Source organism: Tauraco erythrolophus, chromosome 5 (genome assembly GCF_009769465.1).
Source record: "Tauraco erythrolophus isolate bTauEry1 chromosome 5, bTauEry1.pri, whole genome shotgun sequence".
In the NCBI taxonomy this organism is placed as follows: domain Eukaryota; kingdom Metazoa; phylum Chordata; class Aves; order Musophagiformes; family Musophagidae; genus Tauraco; species Tauraco erythrolophus.
The window spans coordinates 78421405-78446547 of NC_141469.1; the positions used below are offsets into that span (position 1 = coordinate 78421405).

The following is a 25143-nucleotide window of genomic DNA, read 5'->3' on the forward strand; positions in this document are numbered from 1 at the left end:
GGAACAGGTTGCCCAGAGAAGTTGTAGGTGCCCCATCCCTGGAAGTGTTCAAGGCCAGGTTGGATGAGGCTTTGGGCAACCTGGTGTAGTGGAGGGTTTCCCTGTCCATGGCAGGTGGGTTGGAACGAGATGATCTTTGAGGTCCCTTCCAACCCGAACCATTCTATGATTCTATGACTTAACTGAATTCTTGGAATATTTGTTTTGCTACCACGTTTCAAGTTTTGTTTTATTTAAGTGTCATGTTTGTTAAAATGACCAGCAATTGTCCAATCCCGGTGCTGACAAATCACCTGTTTCCTTTTGTTAAGCAGTAGGTTAATATAACTCATTTCCCTGTTACTGCATTAATTAAAAAGTATAACAGTACGATCAATTCTGAGGTGTACTTCTTTCCACATTGAACAAGACGTTCAAAATACTTTCATGTAGATTATTCTACAGATCCTTCTTCGAAAGTGCTTGGTATGAGAGTCTGTGAACGGACTCTCGATTCCGGATGAAATCCAGGAAGATTCTACTCTTCTACTCTTACTTCCAAAGTTAAAGAATAGAGAGGCATCCTCTTCTCCTCCACCCTTAAGGAGAGACAGGTACTAGCTTTTCCATAATCCTCATAATGCATTCAATTAAAGAGACCAAAGACTCATCCAGATTTTTTCTTTTTTAAGAATTTTCTAAGCAATACTTAACTGAAAGCACTTTGTGCAGAGGAACTCTATGACGGGCTATCTAATCTTAGCCCTACATGAGCTCAAAGCACCGCAGAGATGTGGGGTCAGGACATCAAAATCCTAACAGAAACAGGCTAAGGGGCAGGTGGGGGTATTTAAAACCCCTTAGCAGTTTTAATATCAGTGTAATTAGATACAATTATGTGACTATTAGTTATTATTATTATTAGTTATTATTATTATTAGTTATTATTATTAGTTGTTATTATTATTATTATTTTTAGTTATTATTATTATTATTAGTTGGAGATATCCCTGTTCCTTGCAGGGGGGTTGGACTAGATGACCTTTGAAGGTCCCTTCCAGCCCTAACCATTCTATGATTCTATGATTCTATGACTTAAAATAGTACTAACCTTGTCTTATTAATTACATAGACGCTTCTAAGAACATGTCTTAATGCCTTTGGCTTTCATTGAGATTTATACAGAAAAATCCACAAAACATCCTTTGCTACCTTCCTTTCCTTTTATACATTATTATGCATAAAACAAATTCTATCGACACAAAATTTTGAAGTTTAGTTTGTAAAAAAAAGGTTCACAAAGGTTGTTTAAACAGCACGTACACTTTAGAGCAAGGCAGAAGATTCAGTATAAAAAGAGGATGAAAACTAGGGATCAGTCACACATAGGTAACAGGTTCATACTGATCAATGTGCTTGTAGTGAACCCGTAGGGTTTTTTGAAAAAACATTTCAACTGATTGCTTACTCCGAACTCCAACATGAAGTCAAGCACTGACTACGTCACTTGTCAGAAACTAACAGTTTAAGGATAACATTGAATCCTGGCTTAGTTAAAAAAGTTCAAGTGTATTCTGAGCAGTCTTCAGCTCTTCGCCTGAGGCTACGCTCTCCTCATGTGTTGATCAACAGTCATTAATTGTAAAAATAATTGTCATTTTACAGCTTCTAGTTCTTTATAAAAAGAACTTCTTCAGGGTCCTTTATAAAAATTTTTCCTTGTTCTTCACTTCTGCAGATGATATGGTAAGACAGCAGGGAGACACTTGTGGTTCCATTTTTAATGTCCTCTTCCTATTTTAAGGGAGAAGAAAAATACACTGAACAGTTCACATCTTAGATGCATATAAAGCAAATAAACTATATACATAACACCAAATGAGTTGATAGAATAAAATAGTTTGTCATCATTACCTGTTCTCACAGTCCTTTTTGAATGCAAAAAACTAGCATGGTCTTACACAAACATCAAAAACCACAGAGTACTACGCTTCGGTTTAAGCCAGCTACTGTGATGCACAGAAACTTTTTGCATAAAACTATAAATAACAGTAATATGGTTTAATATTTAAAAGCTTTAGAAAATCGGGAGTCATTTTTACTATTGAAATGTAAAAACTGCACACTCACCCCGAAAGCCTCCTCCACCACCTCTTCCTCCTCTGAATCCTCCTCCTCCTCCTCCACCTCTTCCTCCTCTGAATCCTCCTCCTCCTCTTCCTCCACCTCTTCCTCCTCCGAATCCTCCTAAACATAGGAAAGAAATTACACTTCGAGGAGCATACAAATTCTTTGTTATGCATAACAACTTATTTCATTGACAGCTTCTGAAAGGAAAAGATCAACAACAAAAAAACAGAAACTGTCAATTGCTGGACAGTTACTTGGTCAGTTACTAGTACCTTGTCTCTTCTAGGGACCATCTGCAGCATTTTAGGTATTGGTTAATATCTGATATACAATGTCCAAAATACTAAAGACACTAACAAAACTCCACTACAACCTTCTTTCAAGGGAGTAAAAAGTTAATCACAACTATTAATTAATTACAACTCAAAAGAACATTAAAACAAACAAACAAAAAATCTTTGAAACACTCGTGCCTTGCTGCAAAGAGGCAAGGTAGGGAGAAGAGGCAAGAAACTGCGATGTAAAAAGAAATCAACTTCAGCTTTAACTGAGGAGTACATCACAGATGATGTTCAAAAAGCAAAGGAGGACGAGATCTAGCAGGTCATTCACCCCTCTGTCAAACACTGCGTTTCAAGTATTTTGTCCAAACTAGATTTTTAGAACATACTTAAAATACAGCTTTCACTGACAGTTTTGAGTTTGGATCATCTGCAACCTTTTACCACAAGTTTGCTTAGTAGTCATGCTTTCTGTCTTTGTTATAAATCCGCGTGCTCTCCTCCCTACGCTGTGCAGCCGTTATTTAGCTAGCTACAGAAGCCTAGGTCTTGCCATTGGAAAGATATCACTGTTTCTTCCATTGAGTCATCAAACAAATATGCATAACACTTTTCTTTGCAATACAACTGCTGATTCAGGTACTCAACTGCAGCTTTACAAAAAAAAAAAAAAACAACAACAAAACAAACCATCCAAAAAAAAAACAAACCAGAAAAACCAAACAACCCACCCCACACCAAAAAACATCAACATTCTGCAGTTCCGCTCAGGGGATCTCACCTCTACCACCGCCTCTTCCTCCTCCACGTCCACCACCACGTCCTCCTCTACCACCTCCTCTGGGAGCACCTTTTTCTCCAGGTGGCCTTGGCAAAAATCTCTGAAGGGGCAGCAGCTTTGCTGGATCAATGTAAAACTGTAGGAACACAGATCCATTAGACTTTGAAAATACCAAGGCTAAAGAGCACATTAATATCTCCCTTTACAAAAATCCACAATTTGGTCTTAACCTTTTAGGTCAAATTATCTTCTGCAAATAGGCAAATAAAGAAAGTATGCAAGAAATAAATCACCGTGTTACAAAGTTATTAAAATACAGATGATATTTGCATGAGTTTCATTTGTTACATCTTTTTTTTACAGGGCAGCAAGAAGGAAGAACGTGGCAGATACAACAGCAAAAAAAGAGGAAATGAATACTTATGTTTACAAAGGACAACTAGCTTTTAAATTTAACAAAAACTTAATAAAGCTTTGATTATCTGATGACATAGAGTAGATTTATCTAACTGATGACATACAGTAGAATTCTGTTACTGAGATTGGCTAACCTTTTGCATTTTTTTAAATGAAGAGGCTTTCATGTTCTCAGATAGCTTCACTGAAAAATACTGTTAGCTTCTTTAAGGAACATAGTAGGAATAAAACATTAGAAATTGCGATTTTGATTATTATATGAAAGGCACATTCAGACATTTTCTAAATTAGTATTTTATAAACGAAGCTAAACATCATCGCCGCAAATGGAAAATTACAATTAAAAGACCAGAAGAAACTATTTCCAATTTTTCTCATCGTTTTTCAATAGTTACAAATACAATATTGCGTGGTAAAATAATTTTTTTCCTTCTGTGTACTAAAGCATAAGGAGGAACACACCAGTGAAAAGAGTACATTAAAGTCTCACGGCTTATCTGTAACAATTTACATGCCGCAGGGGCTCTGCCAATGCTGCTGGGTGGTACAGCTGCCTGGCTGAGGAAAGGCAAGAGCCAGCAGGGACTGCTGGACCAACCAGATGCCCAGCCTTATCCTACAGCAAAGTGACAGACGCTCTCTGTAACCCCACACACAGTCCTCTACAAATCCTTTGGCTCTTCAGTATGCAAGGACTTTCCTAAGATCAAAACGAGCTGCTGGTCAACTCTGCTGAATTAAAACTCAAGATTAAATAGGGAAGCAAGGAGCTGCAAAATCCAGTAACATATTTTCTTGATATGGTATTGTAGGAAGAAAACAAGTTCTGTGATTCCAGTAATTCTGACACAAAAAGTAAATCTGCAAGTTAGCACATTCAGAGTGCCAGAGTGATTTAAACCTGCACATTTTACTTGACGTTTAATGTGGAAGAGGAAGACACATGCAGCTACTTACTGATGCTCAACCAATTGACGCAGACTAAGTCCTACTGCCATGTTACAGGGTTACTCCTCCGGTTGTCCCACTTTTATCATGGATTCTGTCAATCTGTCAGTGACAAGAGAATGGACCCAGTGCCTCTGTCTCAACAAGCTTGCTTTGCAAGAGGATGCCCTAGCACACGCCCACTTTTATTGGCAGTTTTAAGTAAAAAGCTGGACGATAAGCAATAGGACATCCTAGCCCAAACTGACCTTTACAATTCAGTAATAAGCTGCAGCATGAGCAAGGTCCCCTAAGGCACTAAAAAAATTCCGCTTCCTTGATCCAACTCTGCTATAGGTGAGTAACCTATAGCAGAAAATTTAGTCAGGTGGCTAGGAAAAGTAACATCTTGAACCACCATGGGTCCAAAAGACGTCTGCCAGTACTGGTACTGACTGAAACCCTCTGCCTGCCACAAGGTACTCTGTCATACTGAAAAAGCTTTAAGATAGACGATGTGAACGAGGCGCTTCCCGACACCAGCAGCTGCAGCGAGACTTGTGACTGTTCACATCTAACCGGTAGACAAACCCTGAACTACTCTAAAAGCCTAGAGAAATTCCATTTAACAATCAATCAGCCTTTAAAAAACAAATACGGTACGTCACGCATTTTTTTTTGAAGGATACAAAATCTCTCAGCTGTCCGAAGATTTCATCCACTTTGCCAATCTGTTCCTTATTATCCAAGTACACTGGGGCGTTGAAATAAGGCACCTTGTTTTCTTCTGTTTTACATTTACAAACGATGTCATCTTCACAAGGATGCATGAACTCTCCCAGCACTGAAATAAAAAGCACAAATAAGGAATGTATGAACTCTCCCAACACTGGAATAAAAAGCACAAATAAGGAATGCATGAACTCTCCCAATACTGGAATACAGCACAAACGAGCTAAAGATCCGGAGCAGTCATTCCAAATTAAAGATAATCTTTTCACGTCACTTACAAACCACTCTTTCTGGAGGTCCCTGGTCATATCCGCCTCTGTTGAAGCCTCCTCGTCCACCTCCCCGCCCGAAGCCACCTCGTCCACCGCGATTAAAGCCACCTCTGTCACCGCCACCTCCTCCGCGACTGAAGCCGCCTCCTCTTCCTCCTCCGCCTCCTCTTCCACGAAAAGACATTCTCCACTACCTCCTAAATTGCGGACCAAAATGGTATTTCGCGTTTGCCTGCGACCCTCCAGCGCCCGTCCACAGCGCCGTTCCGGGGCACCTCGCGGGGCCGCCGCCCGGGGATGGGACCCCCGCGAAGGGCGCCCTCCCCCAGGGCTGCCGCCGGCCCGGAGGGCTGCGGGGCAGGAGGGGCGGCCGCCGCCGCCGCCGCCTCCGTCCCCGTTCCCGCGTCCTCCCCCCCCCCCCCCGCCCCCCGCCGCGTCTCGAGCCCGACCTCCCCGCGCGTGGCGCACCTCCACGTGCGCGCCGCCGCCGCCGGCCGCTTGCGTCAGCAGCGCGCGCCGCCGCCGGGAAACCGCCCACGCCGGCAGAAAAGAAGGCGCCTGCCGTAAAGTGAAACGGCACCGTCGCAAAAGGAGCGCAAAGCGAGTCATCCTCCCGGGACGCCGCTGTGGTGGCCGGGGCGGAGGGCTGTGCGGATTCCCCGCGTAAGGCAGGGAGCTGCCGCACGGAGCCGTGGCGCTCAGAGCCGCCTCGCAACGGGGCGGCTGCCCCGCCACCGGCGCTCCCCGGTGCCGCCCCCGCGCCTGCAGCGCGGGCCCCGGCGGCGCGGGGGCCCTCGGGCACCGCCGCGGGCCCGTGCCAGAGGGTGCGCGGCTCGTAGCCGCCGCGGGTGGCGGGGAGGTTCTGCCCGGCGGCGCCGCGTCAGCCGTTCTTGTCCCGCTCCGCGGCCCCTCCCGGCGGACGCGTGTGCGCAGCCCCGGGCAGAGCCCGGTGTCGGTCTGCGGGCGCGGTGTGATACCCGCAGCGCCAAACACCGGAGCGGGGCGCGTGCGCTTCCTGCCGGTACTACAGCCCCCGGGCCGAGCGTGGGAGAGCCGTTGTGCTGTCCGCACGGTGGTTTGGGGAGGGGGTGCTTTGGTTCTGCTGGCTTTTCATTAAAGTTTTCCTGGAAAACGACTTTCATAAAATCATGGAATGGTTAGGGTTGGAAGGGACCTCAAAGATCATCTAGTTCCAACCCCCCTGCCATGGGCAGGGACACCCTCCACTACACCAGGTTGCCCAAAGCCTCATCCAACCTGGCCTTGAACACTGCCAGGGATGGGGCATCCACAACTTCTCTGGGCAACCTGTTCCAGTACCTCACCACCCTCAATGTAAAGAATTTCTTTCTTATATCTAACCTAAATCTCCCCTTTTTCAGTTTAAATCCGTTGCCCCTTGTCCTATCACTACACGCCCTTGTCAAAAGTCCCTCTCCAGCTTTCCTGTAGGGCCCCTTTAGGTACTGGAAAGCTGCTATAAGATCACCCCGGAGCCTTCTCTTCTCCAGGCTGAACAGCCCCAACTCTCTCAGCCTGTCTTCATAGCAGAGGTGCTCCAGCCCTCGGATCATCTTCATGGCCCTCCTCTGGACTCGTTCCAGTAGCTCCATGTCCTTCTTGTGTTGGGGACTCCAGAGCTGAAAACTCCAGAGTTTTCAGAAACTTTAAACTCCAGAGTTTAAAGCCATTGCCCCTTGTCCTATCACTACAGGTCCTTGTAAAAGTCCCTCTCCAGCTTTCCTGTAGGCCCCCTTTAAGTACTGGAAGGCTGCTATAAGAATGCTTCAAGAGTTGTCAAATACTTGAAAATTCTGTGTACAAATTGTGTAATATGAGCTTGTAATCCAGCTGAGCATATGATGGACATGACATGGATGTGAGTGTTTCTCTCTCCTCATATGTATGAAGACATATCTCAGATAAAACCACATTTACCCTTTACAAGATTAATTGCCTACAATCAGGAGAACCAGGATGATGATTCAATCAGTCCCCTCTGGCAAAAGACAGGAAACGTGTATCCTTAATAAGTGCTTCCTTTTAATCATTCACTTTAAGGGCTTTACTTTTCTTATCTCATCCTGCACTTACAGTAAAACCAGTTGAACTGAGGCGGGATCGTTTTGGAGAGATCAGATTCACCAGTTAATAGCTGAGGCTCCTGTACTTTATTTCTAAACACACTTCAAAATATTTTACTAATGGTTAAAAATTAAACACTAATCTAACAACTGACATTCAAAAGAATCCCAGCCAGAGGAATTTGTCTACAAAGACAAAATTTCATCATGCGAGTGGTCCCAGTTTTCTTGGTTTTCTTGTCTCTCTTTTGTTTTTGTGGATCAGAGGTAAGAATTTATTTTATTGTGGTAGCAGGAATTTATTTTTAAGAAAACAGTTTAAAATCAGTTTATTGTTATAAAAGCAAAACCAGATTATTTTTCTGAGTTTCCTTTCATAGTATTTTGTCTTTCATACATTTGTTTTAGCCCAGCTTGAATATTTGAAGCTTTCAATTTCTCTTTCATGTGTTGATTCTACCTGGGGTTTATGCTAACAGGCCTCTGGAAAAGATTTTAATCATGAGCCTGTCCTAAATCCAATTTGCAAGCATGGTTGACCACAGAAAGGTGCTGCAATTTTCTCTGCCCTCCTTTTTTGAGAATTGAGGTTACAGTCCTTTAACGTGGCAGGATGGTACATCGTACTGCCTGAAGGTTTGCTGCGGAATCTCTTCTGGCACAAGTGTCCAAGAAAGCCCATCTGGTCTGAGCGTTCAGCACGCCCCGAGTCTTTTAGAGAAACCCTTAGATAAAAATCAGCACTTTTTGTTGCTATTCAGGAGAAACAACTAGTACAATATGGGAGTTATGCCAAGCCGGATCTGGCTTATAGTTTGGATTCTACTGACCTGAGAACAGCAGGAGGAACTTAGTAAGATTATACAACCGTTAAAAGAGGTTTTGTTGGATTAAATTCTGCCCCAACGACATACCCGCTGACTTTACTATGGCCAGGATTTCCTCACGAGAACTTTAAACTTCAGCTCTATTGATTCAGTTGACACAGTCAAAACTGATAAATCACACTTGAGGACTACCTTTTCTCTCCCATTTTTATGCAAAGTCGATCCATATATATTTTTCGTATCCAACATTCCCCCTACCCAAAGATGTTAGTAAGCAAAAGCACTCGGCTGGCAGCGAAGTCACCAGAGAGCTCACAAAGGCAGGTGCAGAGTCACTCACCTAGAGGCAGCTGCAAGAGTCAGAATCTGGACTTGCAGTCCGGTGGTGACCAGCAACCACATTGCAAATGTGCTGCTGTGCAAGATACAGGAAAAGAGCTAATAAGGGAAGGCACTTAATATTCAAATTTCTTTAAGATACTTGTCACTTCAGGAGTCACACAGTGAAACAAATCATTAATTTTAGATTTCTTTATTTGCTTCTAAGCAGTTCATAAGTATTTACAGGTGATATCTAAACCCAAAGCCAATCAAGCCAATAAAAAAAGTCTCAGAAAAAAAACAAGTTGCTATTTTTATTATTTTTCTGGTGTTTAAGTCCCCTTATAGATTCATAGATTCATAGATTTCTAGGTTGGAAAAGACCTTAGAGATCATCGAGTCCAACCATCCCTAATCCCCATTAAACCATATCCTCAAGTAGATCATCCACCCTATTCTTAAACACATCCAGGGATGGGGACTCAACCACCTCCCTGGGCAGCCTATTCCAGTGGCTGACAACCCTTTCAGAGAAGAAAATGTTATGTTTTGATGTGCTTACAATGCCATTGCTGTGGTGTGTTATAAACCATTGGCTTAACAAACATTTATAATCTGCTGTGCGCTTCAACTGATGCTTGAAGAGTAAAGAGTATGAAATTTGCGGGAGACCAGTAAGAGTGAAGATCACACCAGGTGAACGATCCAAAACCAACCAAAAAACAGTTCAGAAAAACTGAGAAAGATGAGGTGGCCAAAGACAAGGGAATAAGCACTATAAATGATATTTAGCACCTTTCTGCTCGTAAGATAGGAAAAGGCTTATGATTGAACTCTTCGTTGAGGTCTGTGAAGGGATCTACAGAACTCTTGGTGCAGATCCTAGTCTTACTCCCTTTTATTAACTCTTGTGCCTTGCAGAATGCAGAATCTAATGCTGAAGAAACCCAGTCTCAGCAGGTTGAGCCTGCCCAGACAGCTGAGCAAGACACGTACCTCATAGGAGAATGCTTAAGCAACCGGTACACACACAAGTCCTGTGAGAAAGTTTTTTGTCACCCATGGGAACGATGTGTGGAGGGAAAGTGTCTTTGCAAGCTTCCCTACCAGTGCCCAAAGAACGGCTCTTCAGTTTGTTCTACCAATGGAAAGTACTTCCATACTTACTGTCACCTAAAGAGCTATGAGTGTCAACGTCCCGAAGCAAAGTTCCTGCACAAGGGAAAATGCATGTCTGCAGGTATTAACACCTCCTTTTCCAAAATCTATCAAAGGAGATGCTTACTATTAACAGCTCAGAAATTCTATTCATCATCTTGCACTGGTGAGAACATTGAACAGAAAATGAGAAGTCATTGAAAATGGGCAGTACCTGTTGATTTTCATAAAAAAATCACGTGTTTGACAGGCCCAGGCCAGCCAGCTGCTGGTAGGTTGCTCAAATCATCAGGTAGAAAGAGAAGAAATAGACACAGGAACGAGCTCAAAGGTTTCCAAGCAGGGTGTTGAGTTTGGTGGTAGGCACAGCGGCAGAGAGTCTTTTGGAGAGGGACAGACCTCACAGGAGCAAGAGTCCAAGGAACGGAATCAAGCTACTGGGGTGTGTGTGGGAGCGCATGGGGAGAAGGTAAGCCATATTCACCTCAATCATCTTCACACTGTGGATTTCGTCAAAACAGAAAGGTATCGCCCTGCAAACCAGTGATGGTTTCAAGCAGCTGTTTGTTCTCACCTGCTCTTTAGGCTGCATCCAGCAGCTTTGTCAGCTCAACCTCCATCTGACTGCGGGGTGAAATGCTAACTACAGTAGGAGTGACCTCTTTCAGCAGTAGCAGTTGCTGTTCTCACCTGTCCTCCAGCCCCACCTCCACTGAATGCAGCAGGAGCAGCACGCCCGGCCCCCGGCTCTCCTGCCCAGTCTCTGTCCCAGTACCACCCCTCCCTTTCCCCACAAAAGTTGCAGCTCAGCCCGTCACGCTTAGGGTGGCAAAATTCAATTCTGCCTATTCCACTGAAAAGGATCGGAGAGCCTCCGTGTGTTCCTGGCACGCTGTCTATATGGCTTCACTAAGTTAAGCTGAGGACCTCAGCTCCACTGTAAACGGCGGAAGTTTTGCTGCACAGGTACTAGAAGCAGGATCTGACCATCTCACTTGAGGTGTTACTGGTTGGTTATCAAAACTCCTCTAATGAAAGTCACTATACTAAGATGCAACCTTTCCTTGGTAGACCTCCAGGTACTCTTAACGTGGCAGGAACCACTACCTTCATGTGTCCTGAAACCAGCATATTTTGAAAAAGTGGCAGGCTCAAAGCCACAAAGTCAATCCTCAGAAAAGTCAGGAATAATACCCGAAGCTTCTGATTCCCAGACTACCGTTCTTTCCATATGAACTTTGCCTGTCAATACAAAATTAGTCTTGATCTGTTTCTGTGCCGTCTTTCCACTAGATACATCTATATAATATGACTTTATGTGGTGGGGGTTTTTTTTATTCCTCTCTTTCTGTATTTTTTTAGAAACATTTTCAATCTCTCTGGGCCATGGAGATTCAAGTTTGCTTCGAGTAAAACCTGTGAATCAAAAGAACGACATTTTTGTATGTGGTAGCGAGTGGACTATGAATGAAGCAAACGTGGCTTGCAAGCACCTTGGCTTTGAATTGTAAGTTTGGGGAATTTATCTCTAGATAATGGGATCTGAAAAAGTAGTGATGCTTACGTAAGTGTCCGTCACAATCAGCCAACACTTAAGACAGAAAACTCATGAACAACGTATTGGCTACAATATTCTGATAAAGCTTCTTAAATTGACACCTGGAGCGAAAGCCAAAACATAGATATCTGTGTTCTGTTACAGGTTACGACTGTACAAACCCTCATTGTTTTACTTTTTAAACAAAGCTGGAGACCAATGGAGGGGTTTTCTCTCAGGTTTGTGAGAGTGCATAGATGGACCATCCCCCAGTAGCTCTGAGCAATAGCTCGTATGCAGAGCAAAGTTTCTTACGCCAGCTGACAGCAGGGTACAGCTCTCTTTTGCCTCTTGCACCTGCCAGACTAACAAGCCCCAGAGCTCCCCACCTCTTGCCCCCGCTGCCAGTGCCTGCTTTGGCCCCGGGGATGGCTGAAGCCACACAGAGCTTCGTTTTTCCTGCGACCACACTGCTGACCTGAGTTGCACGTTCAGCTCCTCATAAAGAGTCAACTCTATGTCCTGTACATAATCATTTTACACATACACAACTAATTTAACTGAGTCAGGCAGGGCTGCCTCCTCAACCTTACCTGAAGACTAAAAATGCTATTGCAGTGCCCTAAATTGTCCCCTCTAGGTGAGAAGCAAATATTTCCTAGTCCTGATCAGTATCTCTTTAGATAGCAGAGAAGGGTTTGTCCCGGGTCAGAGCATTCAGCCCTGGAGTCCCATTGTGAGCCTCTCTCATTACTTATTTACTCCATCCATGTTTCTTTAAGGTAGAGGGCACATATGCTGTTAGGAGGATACTGCTCAGGTAAAACCAAGGGAGATAAAATTAATTAATCCTAGCCTTGCAGTGGCCTGAGCTTCCTTGATATGCATTGGATTTGATGCTATCAAGGATACTTGACCCCATGCAGAGTGGTTTCCAAATTACAGCTCACCTGTGTCCACATGGAGATGGAGATCTGAACTTACAAGTTTTGCTATATAGGGAGACTTTTCTATCCATCGTGATACACAGTGACTGTCATGTACATAAAGATTTAGGAACAATTCTATGCAGCAACCTGCAAAAATTAGCACTTTGCTTTTTCTTCCAAAGTAAACATCTCCTACTTACCCCTAGATGATTCCATGGAAAATCTGCTCTTTTTCTTAGCCATGACCAAAATTCTTTACCGTTGAGGAAAAGATAAATTCTAAACAACAAAAGCAGTGGACAATCCATGGTGAAATGATATAATTTGTTATTATTATTTCTATCTTCACAGAGGTGCTGAATATTACCAAGCCAATTCCAGCATCACAGAATCTGCCTTAAATTCGTTGCACTGTCTGCAAATAACTTGCAGGGGCCTAGAGACAAGTCTTGCTGAATGTCACATAGAGATGAAATCAAGAGATAGTAATGAGGGATTTGTTAGCCTTCAGTGCCATGAAAATCTCAGAGGTCAGTAGTTTTTTGAGTTTTATATCTATCTGGGGTTCTTACATTTTAAGTTTATTTTAAATAATTAGGACCTAGTTTGCTGAACTCTCAGCCACAGCAAACCTGCACTGAAACTTTTTTTTTTTTTTTTAAATAATCCTTTTGCAGCCTTTAAGACAATTGAGGCAGTCTGGAGTCAAGGCAGTCTTGAGTTTATGAGTTTGGAAAATCACTGTTGCTCATAAAGTATTTTTAAAGGTATTTCCCCAAAGTAAATATATTTCACCCAGGGTTCTGTTTGTTCCTCCATCCCTCCCAAGGGTACCAAGGTGTACTGTATCCCACAAGTCTTGTCTCTCCCAGGTTAATTGGTGAGGAGACAGGTGACAACTTCCTACTCACTGCTTTGTCTATGAGGGAGATCAATTAGGACACGAGTAGCACTGTAGCCAGACAAGCATGACTATAGCGGAACTGCTCGTACCTGGACTTGTGCAAAGCATTTGATACTGTCCCGCATGACATCCTTGTCTCCAAATTGGAGACATGGATTTGATGGATGAACCACTCGGTGGATAAGGAATCATCTGGATGGTTGCACTCAAAGAGTTGCGGCCAACGGCTCAATGTCCAAGTGGAGGCCAGTGACAAGTGGCGTTCCTCAGGAGTTGGAATGGGGCTGGTGCTGTTTAACATCTTTGTCAGAGACATAGTGAAATTGAGTGCACCCTCAGCAAGTTTGCTGACGACACCAAGCAGTGTGGTGTGGTTGACAAGCTGGAGAGTAGGGATGCCATCCAGAGGGACCTTGACAGGCTGTGAAAACCTCATGAAGTTCAACAAGGTCAAGTGCAAGGTCCTGCACGTGGGTCGGGGCAATCCCAGGCATAAATACAGGCTGAGTGGAGAATGGGTTGAGAGCAGAACTGAGGAGAAACACTTGGAGGGATTGGTTGATGAGAAGCTCAACATGAGCCGGCAATGTGCGCTGGCAGCCCAGAAAGCCAACTGTATCCTGGGCTGCATCACAAGAAGCGTGGCCAGCAGGTCCAGGGAGGTGATTCTGCCCCTCTGCTCTGCTCTCGTGAGACCCCACCTGGAATACTGCATTCAGCTCTGGGCTCATCGACATCAGAAGGACATGGAGCTATCGGAGCAGGTTCAGAGGAGGGCCGCAAAGATGATCCAAGAGCACCTCTGTTATGAAGACAGGCTGAGAGTTGGGACTGTTCAATCTGGAGAAGAGAAGGCTCCAGGGTGATCTTATTGCAGCCTTCCAGTACCTAAAGGGGGCCTACAGGAAAGCTGGAGAGGGACTTTTTACAAGGGCATGTAGTGATAGGACAAGGGGCAATGGATTTAAACTGAAAAAGGGCAGATTTAGATTAGATATAAGGAAGAAATTCTTCACTCTGAGGGTGGTGAGGTACTGGAACAGGTTGCCCAGAGAAGTTATGGCTGCCTTATCTCTGGAGGTGTTCAAGGCCAGGTTGGATGAGGCTTTGAGCAACCTGATCTATTGTAAGGTGTCTCTGCCTGTGGCAGGTGGGTTAGAACTAGATGATCTTTAAGGTCTCTTCCAACCCAGACCATTCTATGATTCTATGATTTTGGGAAGTTCAGGGACTCCTCAGTTTCTCACTGGCGTAAGGGGAATCAAGTCCTCGTTTTGACTTCTAACAGCTTTCTGTTCTCCACAGTGGACTTTTTTTAGCACTGATAAGCATCAGCCTGAGATGCTGCTGCTTAGGATAGCTATGCATCATCTCAGATTTTTCTTATGCCACAAAAGTAGGAGTTCACAGACTCTTGATGACTTCCTCCTAGAGGGGCAACATCCATCATCTTAATCACTTGAATCATTTACAGTGGGTTTGAACCAATCATTTCTGGTTTAGTCCTTGTATAGAAGAAATGGAGTTCCCTTTTGCCAGGCTACTGCAAAATGGAGGAGGAAAATAAGTGGTCACATTTAAAGCTTGATGAGAAGGCAATTAAAATAATAAAAAAAGATTCCTATTTACCTTACTGGGCCCCAGAATGCCTACTGTTGATAGAGGCAAAAACTGCTGATAGAATAAAATGCGCAAGCAGAGTATTTCCGTGGGCAGTTGTGAACCTATAGACAATTCCACACTAACTTCGTTTTCATCGTGCTGCACAGCTTGTTCAGACGGTGAGTTTCCTTGTGTCAACAAGAAGTGCATTTCTTTGAATAAAGCCTGTGATGGAATCAATGACTGTGGAGACCTAAGTGATGAACTGTGCTGTAGAGGTAATAATTTCCTTTCTCAGCTGTTTCAAAATTATTTCAGTAGAAAACCACCCCCAAAGAATGTTTACAGTGATGTAACAGCTAAAGTCTCTTTTCCAATGTCACTACATTGAAGCAATCAAACTATAGTTGATGTATAGGCAAGTGCACAAGAAGTGGGCATAATACAATTTTTTGATGCAGGCAAGTGTTCTCTGAGAATCTGCATTTTCTCAGAGGATTAGGAAATACAATGAGATTAGTTAGGAGGCTGTTAAACATTGATACAAAAAACAATAGTCATGTTAGAATGAAAATGTATTTTTAGTTGGGAAAGATCAGTAGTAATTAAACAAAGACACTGTTTTTCCAATGAACTATCTTTAAACCCAAGTAAGATCTCTCTTAAATTTATTCCTAATGCAAGATTATCCATAGAAGATCTGTGAACACTTCCCATCACATTGCTTTTTCATGAGCAGTCATTCTTCCAGCATCTGCAATTCCAGCTGTAACGATTTTGATTAGAAACAAGGAATGGATCTAGCATGACCTGAATGCAGAAGAATACTTTCAGAAGTTGGGTTTCAGGTGCCAAACAGTAATGTGGGTCACAAATCCCATCACTATCCCCAAATAATCTTAATTTCGTAGTTTTAAAATTGTCAGTAAATTTTATCTGATAGTCGTGGAAACATAGTCATCACAGGCGTTTTAGAAAAAAATAATAAATACCTGTGGCTTCATATAATTAGAGGACATTTATTCAGATTCCACTTGACCAAAATAGTGCCGTTTCAGCTGTATGGGCTGAAATCAATGCTTTCTGGAATCAAAAGAATTATTTCAACTGAGTTCCGTGGTCTTTGGATCATATTAGGATATTTGGATACTTTTAGAGAGCTATCTTATTTTCTATTACAGACATATATCCTTAAATAATAGATTGATATAAGATTATAAAATGGCTCAAAAAAGTCTGCCATAGATTCAAGCACTGCTTTGCTTTTGATAACATACAAAGTGATCATAAGAATTAAAAGGAAGCGGGTTCTCAAGTTTAGAAATATTTCATGTAATCAAGAATTTTAGACGAATTAAGTTATTAAATCCAGTACCTTCAAAATAGGACTCTTGATTCCTAAGCTGGCATTTAGCTCATTCAACCAAAAGCCATCTTGGGCTCTGATTTTGGGGGGGAAATTTGACTGAAGCGTCATAAATTCCTCATTTGAGATGATCAGTAGTGCCGGCAAAACTGGACGTCCTCTAGCTGAGGCTGAGTGTGGGCATGTGTTGTGGATGAAACGTAAGGAGTGATACCCAGTCCAGAAGTACAGTACTGAACTGGTAACAGGGATCCACATTTCTTAAGTCTTAAAACTTCAAGACTGTAAAATGAGGAGAGCCAAGTATTCATTTTGTTTTACACTTCAGAGAGTCTGCTTTTGTGATCTATTTATGAACAGCCAAGTCTCCCATAACATGGATATTCTGTTGTGTTTGTATTTTAAAAAGCTGTCTAACTACGTGAGGTTGCTGAATCATATGATCCTGTGATTTACATGTGTAATTCCGTGTTACAGAGTGCAGAGACAACAGCTTCCACTGTCGGTCAGATATCTGTATTCCAAATAAGAATGTCTGCAACAAAGAAGTTGACTGCCTCACAGGAGAAGATGAAGCTCGAGTTCTCTGTGCAGGTTTCCTTCTGAAAGACGTTGTTTCTTTCCTTTCATTCTGCTCAACTATAGCTAGAGACTACACAATGCATATTATTAAATTATTTAACAGATCAGCAAAACCAAAATGCACGCAAGAATTAATCTTCCCAATGCTGTTACGCATAGTAGGAAGAAAAGGTTACATAATTTTCCTCCCTTTCCTTCTAGAAAAGAATAGCAAGAAAACTAAAGGAAGGAAGAAACAGATGATGTTTCAGGAGGCTTAAGGCAGATTATGTCTTTTGCTTACGTGGCCATCTATCAAACTGGTATCCCCTATTCATGAGGAAAGCGTAGAAAGGGCGAGCAGGAATTATTTTCCTTGCAGATGAGGAATTCAACTCGTTTGTCAATATAATAATTCTCCTGTGCCGTTCCCCTCACTGTTGAAAAGGTTTTGTTTTCTTTTGAAATTAGAATGTTTTTCCTTGCTCTGAGAAGAGACCAAGTCTAAAGCCAAAGAGTAAACACTATTGCTAAATGGTAACTGGTGAAGGTAAACTGAACTCTAAATGTAAACATCACTGTCAGTAACATGAGAACAGACTCAATTCTCAACCTCCATTTAGGAACTGAATTCAATGGGCATTTTGTTTGAATAAAAGCTGACAAACCAGATTCAGGAAGCGTTTAATATACCTCTCATGTCAAATATCCTCCCTGTTAAACAAGGCACATGGTACACAACTGCATCATCTAAACTGGAAAAAAAAAAATCTGTTACCCAATGCTCCTTTGGGCTTTAGAAAGCTCCAAAAGGTTGATGGGGCAGGAGGAGGACTTTCTATTGTTTTCTAGTGGAGGACAATGGGATATCACTTTAGAGATCAAAACTAACCAAAGAAAAAAAGTAATTTCTCAGGGTTTCTTAGCCAAAGGGCTTCCTGCGGATGGAAAGCAGAGTAGCTGTCATGTAGTTATGAAAGATTATCTGCTGGATGTAGGTCATTTGTAGGCGGAGGCAGCCAAAGGTTGTCTAGTAGGAAAGGAAACAGCAGGCACCAGGCTGAGAGAGCATTGCTGTCCATGTGAAACGGTGTGCCCAAGTGCAGGGTCCTGCATGTGGGTCGGGGCAATCCCAAGCACAAGTACAGGCTGGGCAGAGGATGGATCAAGAGCAGCCCTGAGGAAAAGGACTTGGGAGTGCTGGTGGATGAGAAGCTCAACATGAGCCGGCAATGTGCGCTGGCAGCCCAGAAAGCCATCCGTGTCCTGGGCTGTATCAAAAGAAGCGTGGCCAGCAGGTCAAGGGAAGTGATTCTGCCCCTCTACTCAGCTCTCGTGAGACCCCACCTGGAATACTGTGTTCAGCTCTGGAGTCCCCAACACAAGAAGGACATGGAGCTACTGGAACGAGTCCAGAGGAGGGCCACGAAGATGATCCGAGGGCTGGAGCACCTCTCCTACGAAGACAGGCTGAGAGAGTTGGGGCTGTTCAGCCTGGAGAAGAGAAGGCTCCGGGGTGATCTTATAGCAGCTTTCCAGTACCTAAAGGGGGCCTACAGGAAAGCTGGAGAGGGACTTTTTACAAGGGTGTGTAGTGATAGGACAAGGGGCAATGGATTTAAACTGAAGGAGGGGAGATTTAGATTAGATATAAGGAAGAAATTTTTCAATCTGAGGGTGGTAAGGCACTGGAACAGGTTGCCCAGAGAAGTTGTAGATGCCCCATCCCTGGAAGTGTTCAAGGCCAAGTTGGACGAGACTTTGGGCAACCTGGTGTAGTGGAGGGTTTCCCTGCCCATGGCAGGGGGTTTGGAACTAGATGATCTTTAAGGTCCCTTCTAACCCTAACCATTCTATGATTCTATGATTCAAAACGTCTGCCATGATTTTGGCACACAAACACATATTCAAGTAATAGAACAAATTCAAACATTTGCCAATATTTTTGTATTTTGTTATTCTACTACAGGCAAAGACAAAGGTGCTGAAAATCACAGTATGGATGAAGGTAAGTGGGACTAACTCTCCAAAAACAGCAGCATTGTGCCTTTAGCCATTAATGGCTTTCTAGATACCAGCCTGTTGGTCAGATGCAGAACGCTCAGATATTTGGACTTCATGATTTAGAAATACACCCTCTGGGGTTTACTATTTGTCTCATTTTCCACTGATTTCAAGAATGCCATAATAATTCATCCTTACTGCGGACCCACATCTGCACATTTTGGCAACTGGTAGAGGTAAACTCCCAGCAAATCTAGGGGAACTGCTTTTAAATTATTTGCCTGAATGCAAGCAGCAGTGGAAAATGAGGAGAAGTAATTTGACGCTAAGACACAAGCTATTTTCAAAGCAGAAACAGATGCCAAAATTTTTGATCTTTGCTTTCCTGCTACTTCAGCTACTGGCATATTCACCGCACTCAGATTTTGAAGATAAAGATAAACCTGTCTCCAAATAGAGAGAATGGATACCTGAATTCTGAGACATATTCTTCTTTTTTGTTAAAGAAAGAAAAATGATAAAGACACTTCTTCCCCAAGTACACTGCGGAATTACAAATCACACATTAACTCGACGGAAAAGAATTGTAGGTGGAGAGACTGCAAGAAAGGTAAAAAAAACACCTTACCAGCTACGAGTTCATTCAGTATCAATTTAAATGGGCAGTATTGTCCTTCTGTTAAAGTGTACGGAAATAACAAAATCAGCCACAACACTAATTTCATGTTTTGCAGCAGTAGTGGCATTGCACTGAACAAAAGTAAAGAGAAGCACAATTTATAAAGTAAAATATGGAGCTGCAAAACTGAGCATTATAATACAAGTACACATTGAAAACGATTCAGCAAAATACTTAATGCGATAGAAATAACAATATTGACAAAATGGAATTTAAATTTGCACCTTTGGAACAGAATACAGTCAAAAATGCTATACTCAATCACACCAGGTCAGATTCTACATCTGTTTCCCTGACTACAAGGTGTTTCATGACAGAAAGCTGGAGGGAAGGAGGCATCGTGCAAAGTCAGAAAATTAAACAAAACTACTGCATTTTAGAATATGTATCCTTTATATCAGATGGACCCCAAGTCACAATTTCTGGGTAGTAGATTTTTTTATTTACAGTCAGATACAGTCAAGGAGATGAGGTGATACCAAGAAGTGTGTTTCCCTTTATGCACTAAAAATACTACAATTATTATGATTTCACATTATTTGAGTGTTTGTTGTTTGAATAGGGTGAATTCCCTTGGCAAGTGGCAATTCAAGATACTAACAATGAAGGTTCAACAGTGTACTGTGGAGGGGTTTATATTGGTGGCTGTTGGATTCTGACTGCTGCACACTGTGTCAGGTAAAAAAAAAAACCTGGGAAATTATTTTCTTCTTGCAAGGCACAAAGATTGATTTGGATATTATTGCCCTTCTTAGCTACCTGTTGGCTAATTCCTATTTGCCTATTGAATAAAACAATTTAAAACACTGCTTCACCCACAGTAATGATGGGCAAGACTCAAAGAAAGTAGAATGTTTTGGCAGCGAATAGAAAGATGGAAAAGTAATGACGAGTTTGAAGAGATATGACATTCTTCAGTCAGACAGTAGGCAGGCAGGAAAGGTTCACCATAACCACTTTGCCTGAAAGGGAGATACATCCTTACTTTGCCTGAAAGGGAGATACATCCTCCTCTCCTCTCCATCTCTACCTTAGGGAAGTCCAGGATCTGTTCCCTGAGAATGTCCCTGGGGTCATATATTCCCCAGAATAAGCAAGAGCAGACAGCAAAGATTTTCCAGTCCTGACATCCCATCCACATCTGCTCACTCTTCTTTCACTTGAAATGAGAGAGACATAAATGCCTGCTTTCTCTTTGTCACAGCACCAACCACAGAGGCTGGCCTTTAGTATTTTTTTCTGTGTTAGTTGCAGTACTCAGCAGTAAGTGTCATCTGTCTTGCGTCAAGTCCAGAAAGAAACTATATGGATATAATATGAATTTTTATTCTAGAAAAACTTTGATAAAGTGCAAAAGTTTACAGCTAGTTCAAATGTACAGTGTTTGTGTTAAGTACCAAAACATATTTTATTTCACCCTTTTTTTCCCAGGGCAAATCGAGTTCATCAGTATCGTATCTGGACTGGACTGTTGGATATAATACTGTTAAACAAAGAGACCGATACTTTCAGACTAAAGCAACTGATAATCCATGAAAATTATAGTGCATCAACTTACGAAAATGACATCGCTCTGCTGGAGCTGCGAGGTTTTGGGAAAGAATGCTCCCTGGAATACACCACACCTGCCTGTATCCCCTGGTCAGAGTATATGTTCAAGTCTGGTGACAGGTGCAAGGTTTCTGGATGGGGACTAGAGAAAGGTATTTGCTTTAGTGCTTACTGCTAGAATCTTATTACTTGTATCACTCGTTTTCTAATTGTAGTGAGCTCTCATTTTGAAAAGGCTGAAGAGTAGTTGTGCCCAAAGCACTCGGAAGAGGCTGAGTACAGAAAACGTAGGCTGTGGTTCGGTATTGGGCTCTCTCTGTTGGCTCTCTTTTCTGTACGGCTTCCTCTGCTGCTGCAGCCACTCAGTAAGCTGATCTGGAGCACAGCCTTGGTTGAAAACTGCCCTGGCAATAAGAAATGTTCCTTTTGCCAATCTAAGATTTATATTAGCTGTGGAGACCTCGTAAGGATATTTAACAAGTGGCGGTTAGTAGCTCACAGTGGCCCACAGTGAAAGCCCCTCCTCCGCCCCCTGCCCAAGAGGACCTGAGCTGCAGCCACCAGTTACAAATCCTGGCACATCTTTTCTCACCCATGCTTGAGTTTAGCCCAGAGAAGGTTGCACAGAGACAGATAAGCCAAACGTAATCACGCTTTCGAAGATCTGGGGAGCATTTGTTTTGTATCACAGTGATTACAACCTGGCGTTGGAGCCACTGCATGCTGGTCGTGAGGCTTCTCCTGTCCATACTCAGTAGCAGTCCATAAAGCAAGTGCAAAGTTGGGAATTACTAGCAAACAGACAACAAAACAGAGAATCTCTTTAACCCTATGAATATGTAGTTCACCTGTATCTTCAATATCTGGTCCACTCATCCTGAAAAGGCAGAGTAGAATTGGAAAAAAGGCGACAAGGATGATCAGAGCCACATCTCCATTTCATAGAAAACAATATACCAGTTTCCTGGTGTCTGAAGACCTTGATACGACAACACAGAAAAAAACCTGAGGAAGACAGGAAAGCGTGAAAATGTCACAAAATGGAAGTACTGTATTTAACGCTGCGATTAAACCACTCTGCTTTTATTTTGAAACATATGGCCAAGGTACTGCAATTCATATGTGCTAAGTGGTAGTGGCAGTTTAAGGTATCTGGCTTATAATATTGCATATTATATTCTATAGATAAGCAAATATATAACTTCCAATTTATGATATTAAAAGTGTCAATATGTACTTACCATTTTTAATTTAGAAAAGTTTATTCTTTTCTTTTCTAGGTTACACCAAACAATATACCCTCAAGTGGGGCAATGTTAATTTATTTCAGAATTGTTCTGAACTATACCCAGGACGATTTTTCAAAAAAATGGCATGTGCAGGTAAGAATCAATTTTCTTACTATAATTTCTCTACCATCAAATACTGTTTATAAAGTCAGACATACTGGCTGAGAATCTTTTAGGCTTGGGAAAGACAATAAACTGATTGCCACAGTGTCACCATTAGCCAAGTGCTAGCCATTGGAGCCTAGATGCGTTCACCATTGTGTATCTGTTTTTAAACAGAGTTAAGATGACACTATGCCAAGTTTCTATGATTCTGTGGGCAAATTTTGGCATGCAATTTGAATTGTGTTTCCTAAATACACAAGCACTTTACAGCCCACTGAGCTTCCTGCCTTTACTATGTTTAATTCTGACTCAGCACCGTATTTAAGCAAATGCCTGTCTTAGAGCACACTGGAAGTCCTGTTGACTAGAATGTGACTATTCATCTGCTTAGACATTTGCTACTGCCACACTGCACCCCAGGAAAAATACGATTAACTTTTCAAACTAAGGTTAGTCTGGCCAGGAAGCTGGTTGGCACTGCTAGTACTAAAATAAAGATTTTGAATACACATTTTTTGCTTCTCAAGTAATGAAAGGTATTGCCAAATACATGACTACAAGAGCCATGAGCATTCGACTTACAGGGCAGATAGTTTCAACTGTTCTTTAAATCAAAAAGTAAAGGCAGTATTTAAACAAACTACTGAACGAGAAAAACAAAACCCAGACATAAAAGCCAAATGATCTGTGATAAATTCAGCATGACATCTATAAGATTCTGGGTTTGTCTACTGTGCAAGTTCCGTAACTTATATCTTTGGTCTTCAGTGTATTTCAAGTGGTCATACTTTACCAAAGACAGTATCACATGGGACATCATCAGAAAAGGGGTATCTGGGCTTAGCTTCCCCTCCCTGATGCAAATACAAACTTTGGAGTTAAGGGCTAGTATCCACAGGAGCTAGCTATACAAGAAAATATTAATTAAACTGAGTAAAGGCAATAAAATCTCATTTGATGGGATTAGTAGTTCAAACTCTGAAAAATTCACAAAACTTTTTCTCAGTAACGTAGAGATTCCAGACAGAGGTTACATTTTTAAAAACTTGGAGACTCAGGCTTAGTATGGGTTCCTTCATACTAGGTCAATCAACCAAGCAGAAAAGTGTAGTAAGGGTGTCAGAAATTAGTCAACTTTTATTGAGTACAGAGGACAAAGTGTAAATCATATTCTAGCTCTGTAGCAGTGTTTCTGTTTATATCACATCTTTCACTCTTAATTCGGTTTTTCATGAGCACTGTATTTGCTGAATTGCAAACAAGTAGTTCCGTGAGCACTGAAACTTCTAAAGGGCACTGGATCCTACACACTTGTGCCTCAGGGCCACTACCTGGTGTTGGGAAAGGTCCGCACTGCGACCGAGACCTTGCAGTTGAGGGCACTTACGGACAGTTGCTCTCCTTCCCATCCCAGCATTCACACGCTCTCCTTCTTGCACCTGCCCACCTATTTTCGTAAAGCTGGTAGAGAAAATAATAATTTTGAGGCCTCTGCTTCTCTGTTCAGCTCTGTACAGATGAAACCAGCCAAGAAATTATTGAGTAGAGAGGACACCAAAGGCAGACGTGCAGGCATACACGTATGACAATAGCTTGGCTTCCGTGGCAATCAGCCTAAAAATCTTTTTACCTTTTTCCTCCTGCTCTTGTTCACTTTTTGTGAGCTACTTCTAATGATATAATAGCCAATATGGCTGAATTCTTCTCCATTGCACAGGGTAAAACAAGACTCACATCACTGACATCAAAGCAAATGAGGAGAATTTGGGCCAGCCACAAAAAGAGAAGCCCCACACTTAAAGAGATATGAGAAGTAATACACCAAAGAGGTTAGGAACCTCCTTTACCAGTGACCATTAGGCAAACATCTGTCAGGATGCAATATGGGCCTGAAAAACCTCCTGAGCTCTGTTTTGTGTGCTAGCTTGTATATGAGCTTATTTTTGCTTTTTATTTCCTGTTTTGCGCCAGGTACTTATGACGGCTCCATAGACAGTTGCAAAGGTGATTCAGGAGGACCCTTGGTCTGTTTTGATGCAGAAAACGTGGCGTATGTCTGGGGTCTAGTGAGCTGGGGTGAGAACTGTGGGGAGGCTGGTCACCCTGGCGTGTACACAAAAGTTGCCAGCTATTACGACTGGATTAGCCACCACGTGACAAGGAGTCTCATTTCGCGGTACAACATCTGAAGCTCGGAAAATTAAATACTTCCTTCTTACCACTCATGCAAAAATGAACGCTAGTCCTTTTTTACAATCAGCAGCCACGTAACTTAGCAACAATCAGTACAGATCTTTACAGAATTTATTCTGAAAATTCTTAACGCTCTATCAGTACCACAGTTTTGCAGAAGCCCGTAGGAAGGGAATTTCAGTGTCACGTGAGCCCGCAGCAAAAGTCTCTAATAAAACCAGGGAAATTAAAACATCTTTTTCCTGTTGTTACTTTGGGTTTTTCTCCACCTTTCGCATTGCATTTCAGTTGCGGTTGTTTATTTATTTAAAATGGACAACCACACTGAAAGTAGTGGTTGGAAAATGACTGCACCGGCAACATGTGAACTTGGCAGAAAGGGCAGCAGCCAGAGTACTGTAAAGAACTTCCATCACCTCAAGGTCTAGGTCACCAGAAACCCTCAGGACGCTGCCTTGCTTGGCAGTTGATTCTTTAGGCTTACGGCAAAAGTAGACTTCAGACCGTCTATTAA

At 42.4% G+C, this 25143-nt stretch overlaps 2 protein-coding genes across 2 annotated transcripts; one reads left to right on the plus strand and one right to left on the minus strand.

Moving 5' to 3' along the window:
* Positions 1-1182: 1182 nt before the first annotated feature.
* On the minus strand, positions 1183-6008 carry GAR1 (GAR1 ribonucleoprotein). The gene is made up of 7 exons (XM_086611839.1): positions 5988-6008; positions 5526-5716; positions 5205-5359; positions 3723-3782; positions 3172-3307; positions 2110-2226; positions 1183-1773 (listed from the first exon to the last, which is right to left on the minus strand). Exons 2-7 carry the CDS (start codon positions 5701-5703, stop codon positions 1760-1762), a joined length of 660 nt encoding a protein of 219 aa, XP_086467965.1. The 5' UTR covers positions 5704-5716; positions 5988-6008; the 3' UTR covers positions 1183-1759.
* A 1802-nt stretch (positions 6009-7810) lies between these two features.
* On the plus strand, positions 7811-24625 carry CFI (complement factor I). Its single transcript, XM_009990495.2, has 12 exons — positions 7811-7870; positions 9673-9991; positions 11272-11416; positions 12727-12905; positions 15049-15159; positions 16725-16841; positions 18778-18816; positions 19319-19422; positions 20054-20169; positions 20923-21194; positions 22323-22424; positions 24408-24625. Exons 1-12 carry the CDS (start codon positions 7811-7813, stop codon positions 24623-24625), a joined length of 1782 nt encoding a protein of 593 aa, XP_009988797.1.
* Positions 24626-25143: the final 518 nt, after the last annotated feature.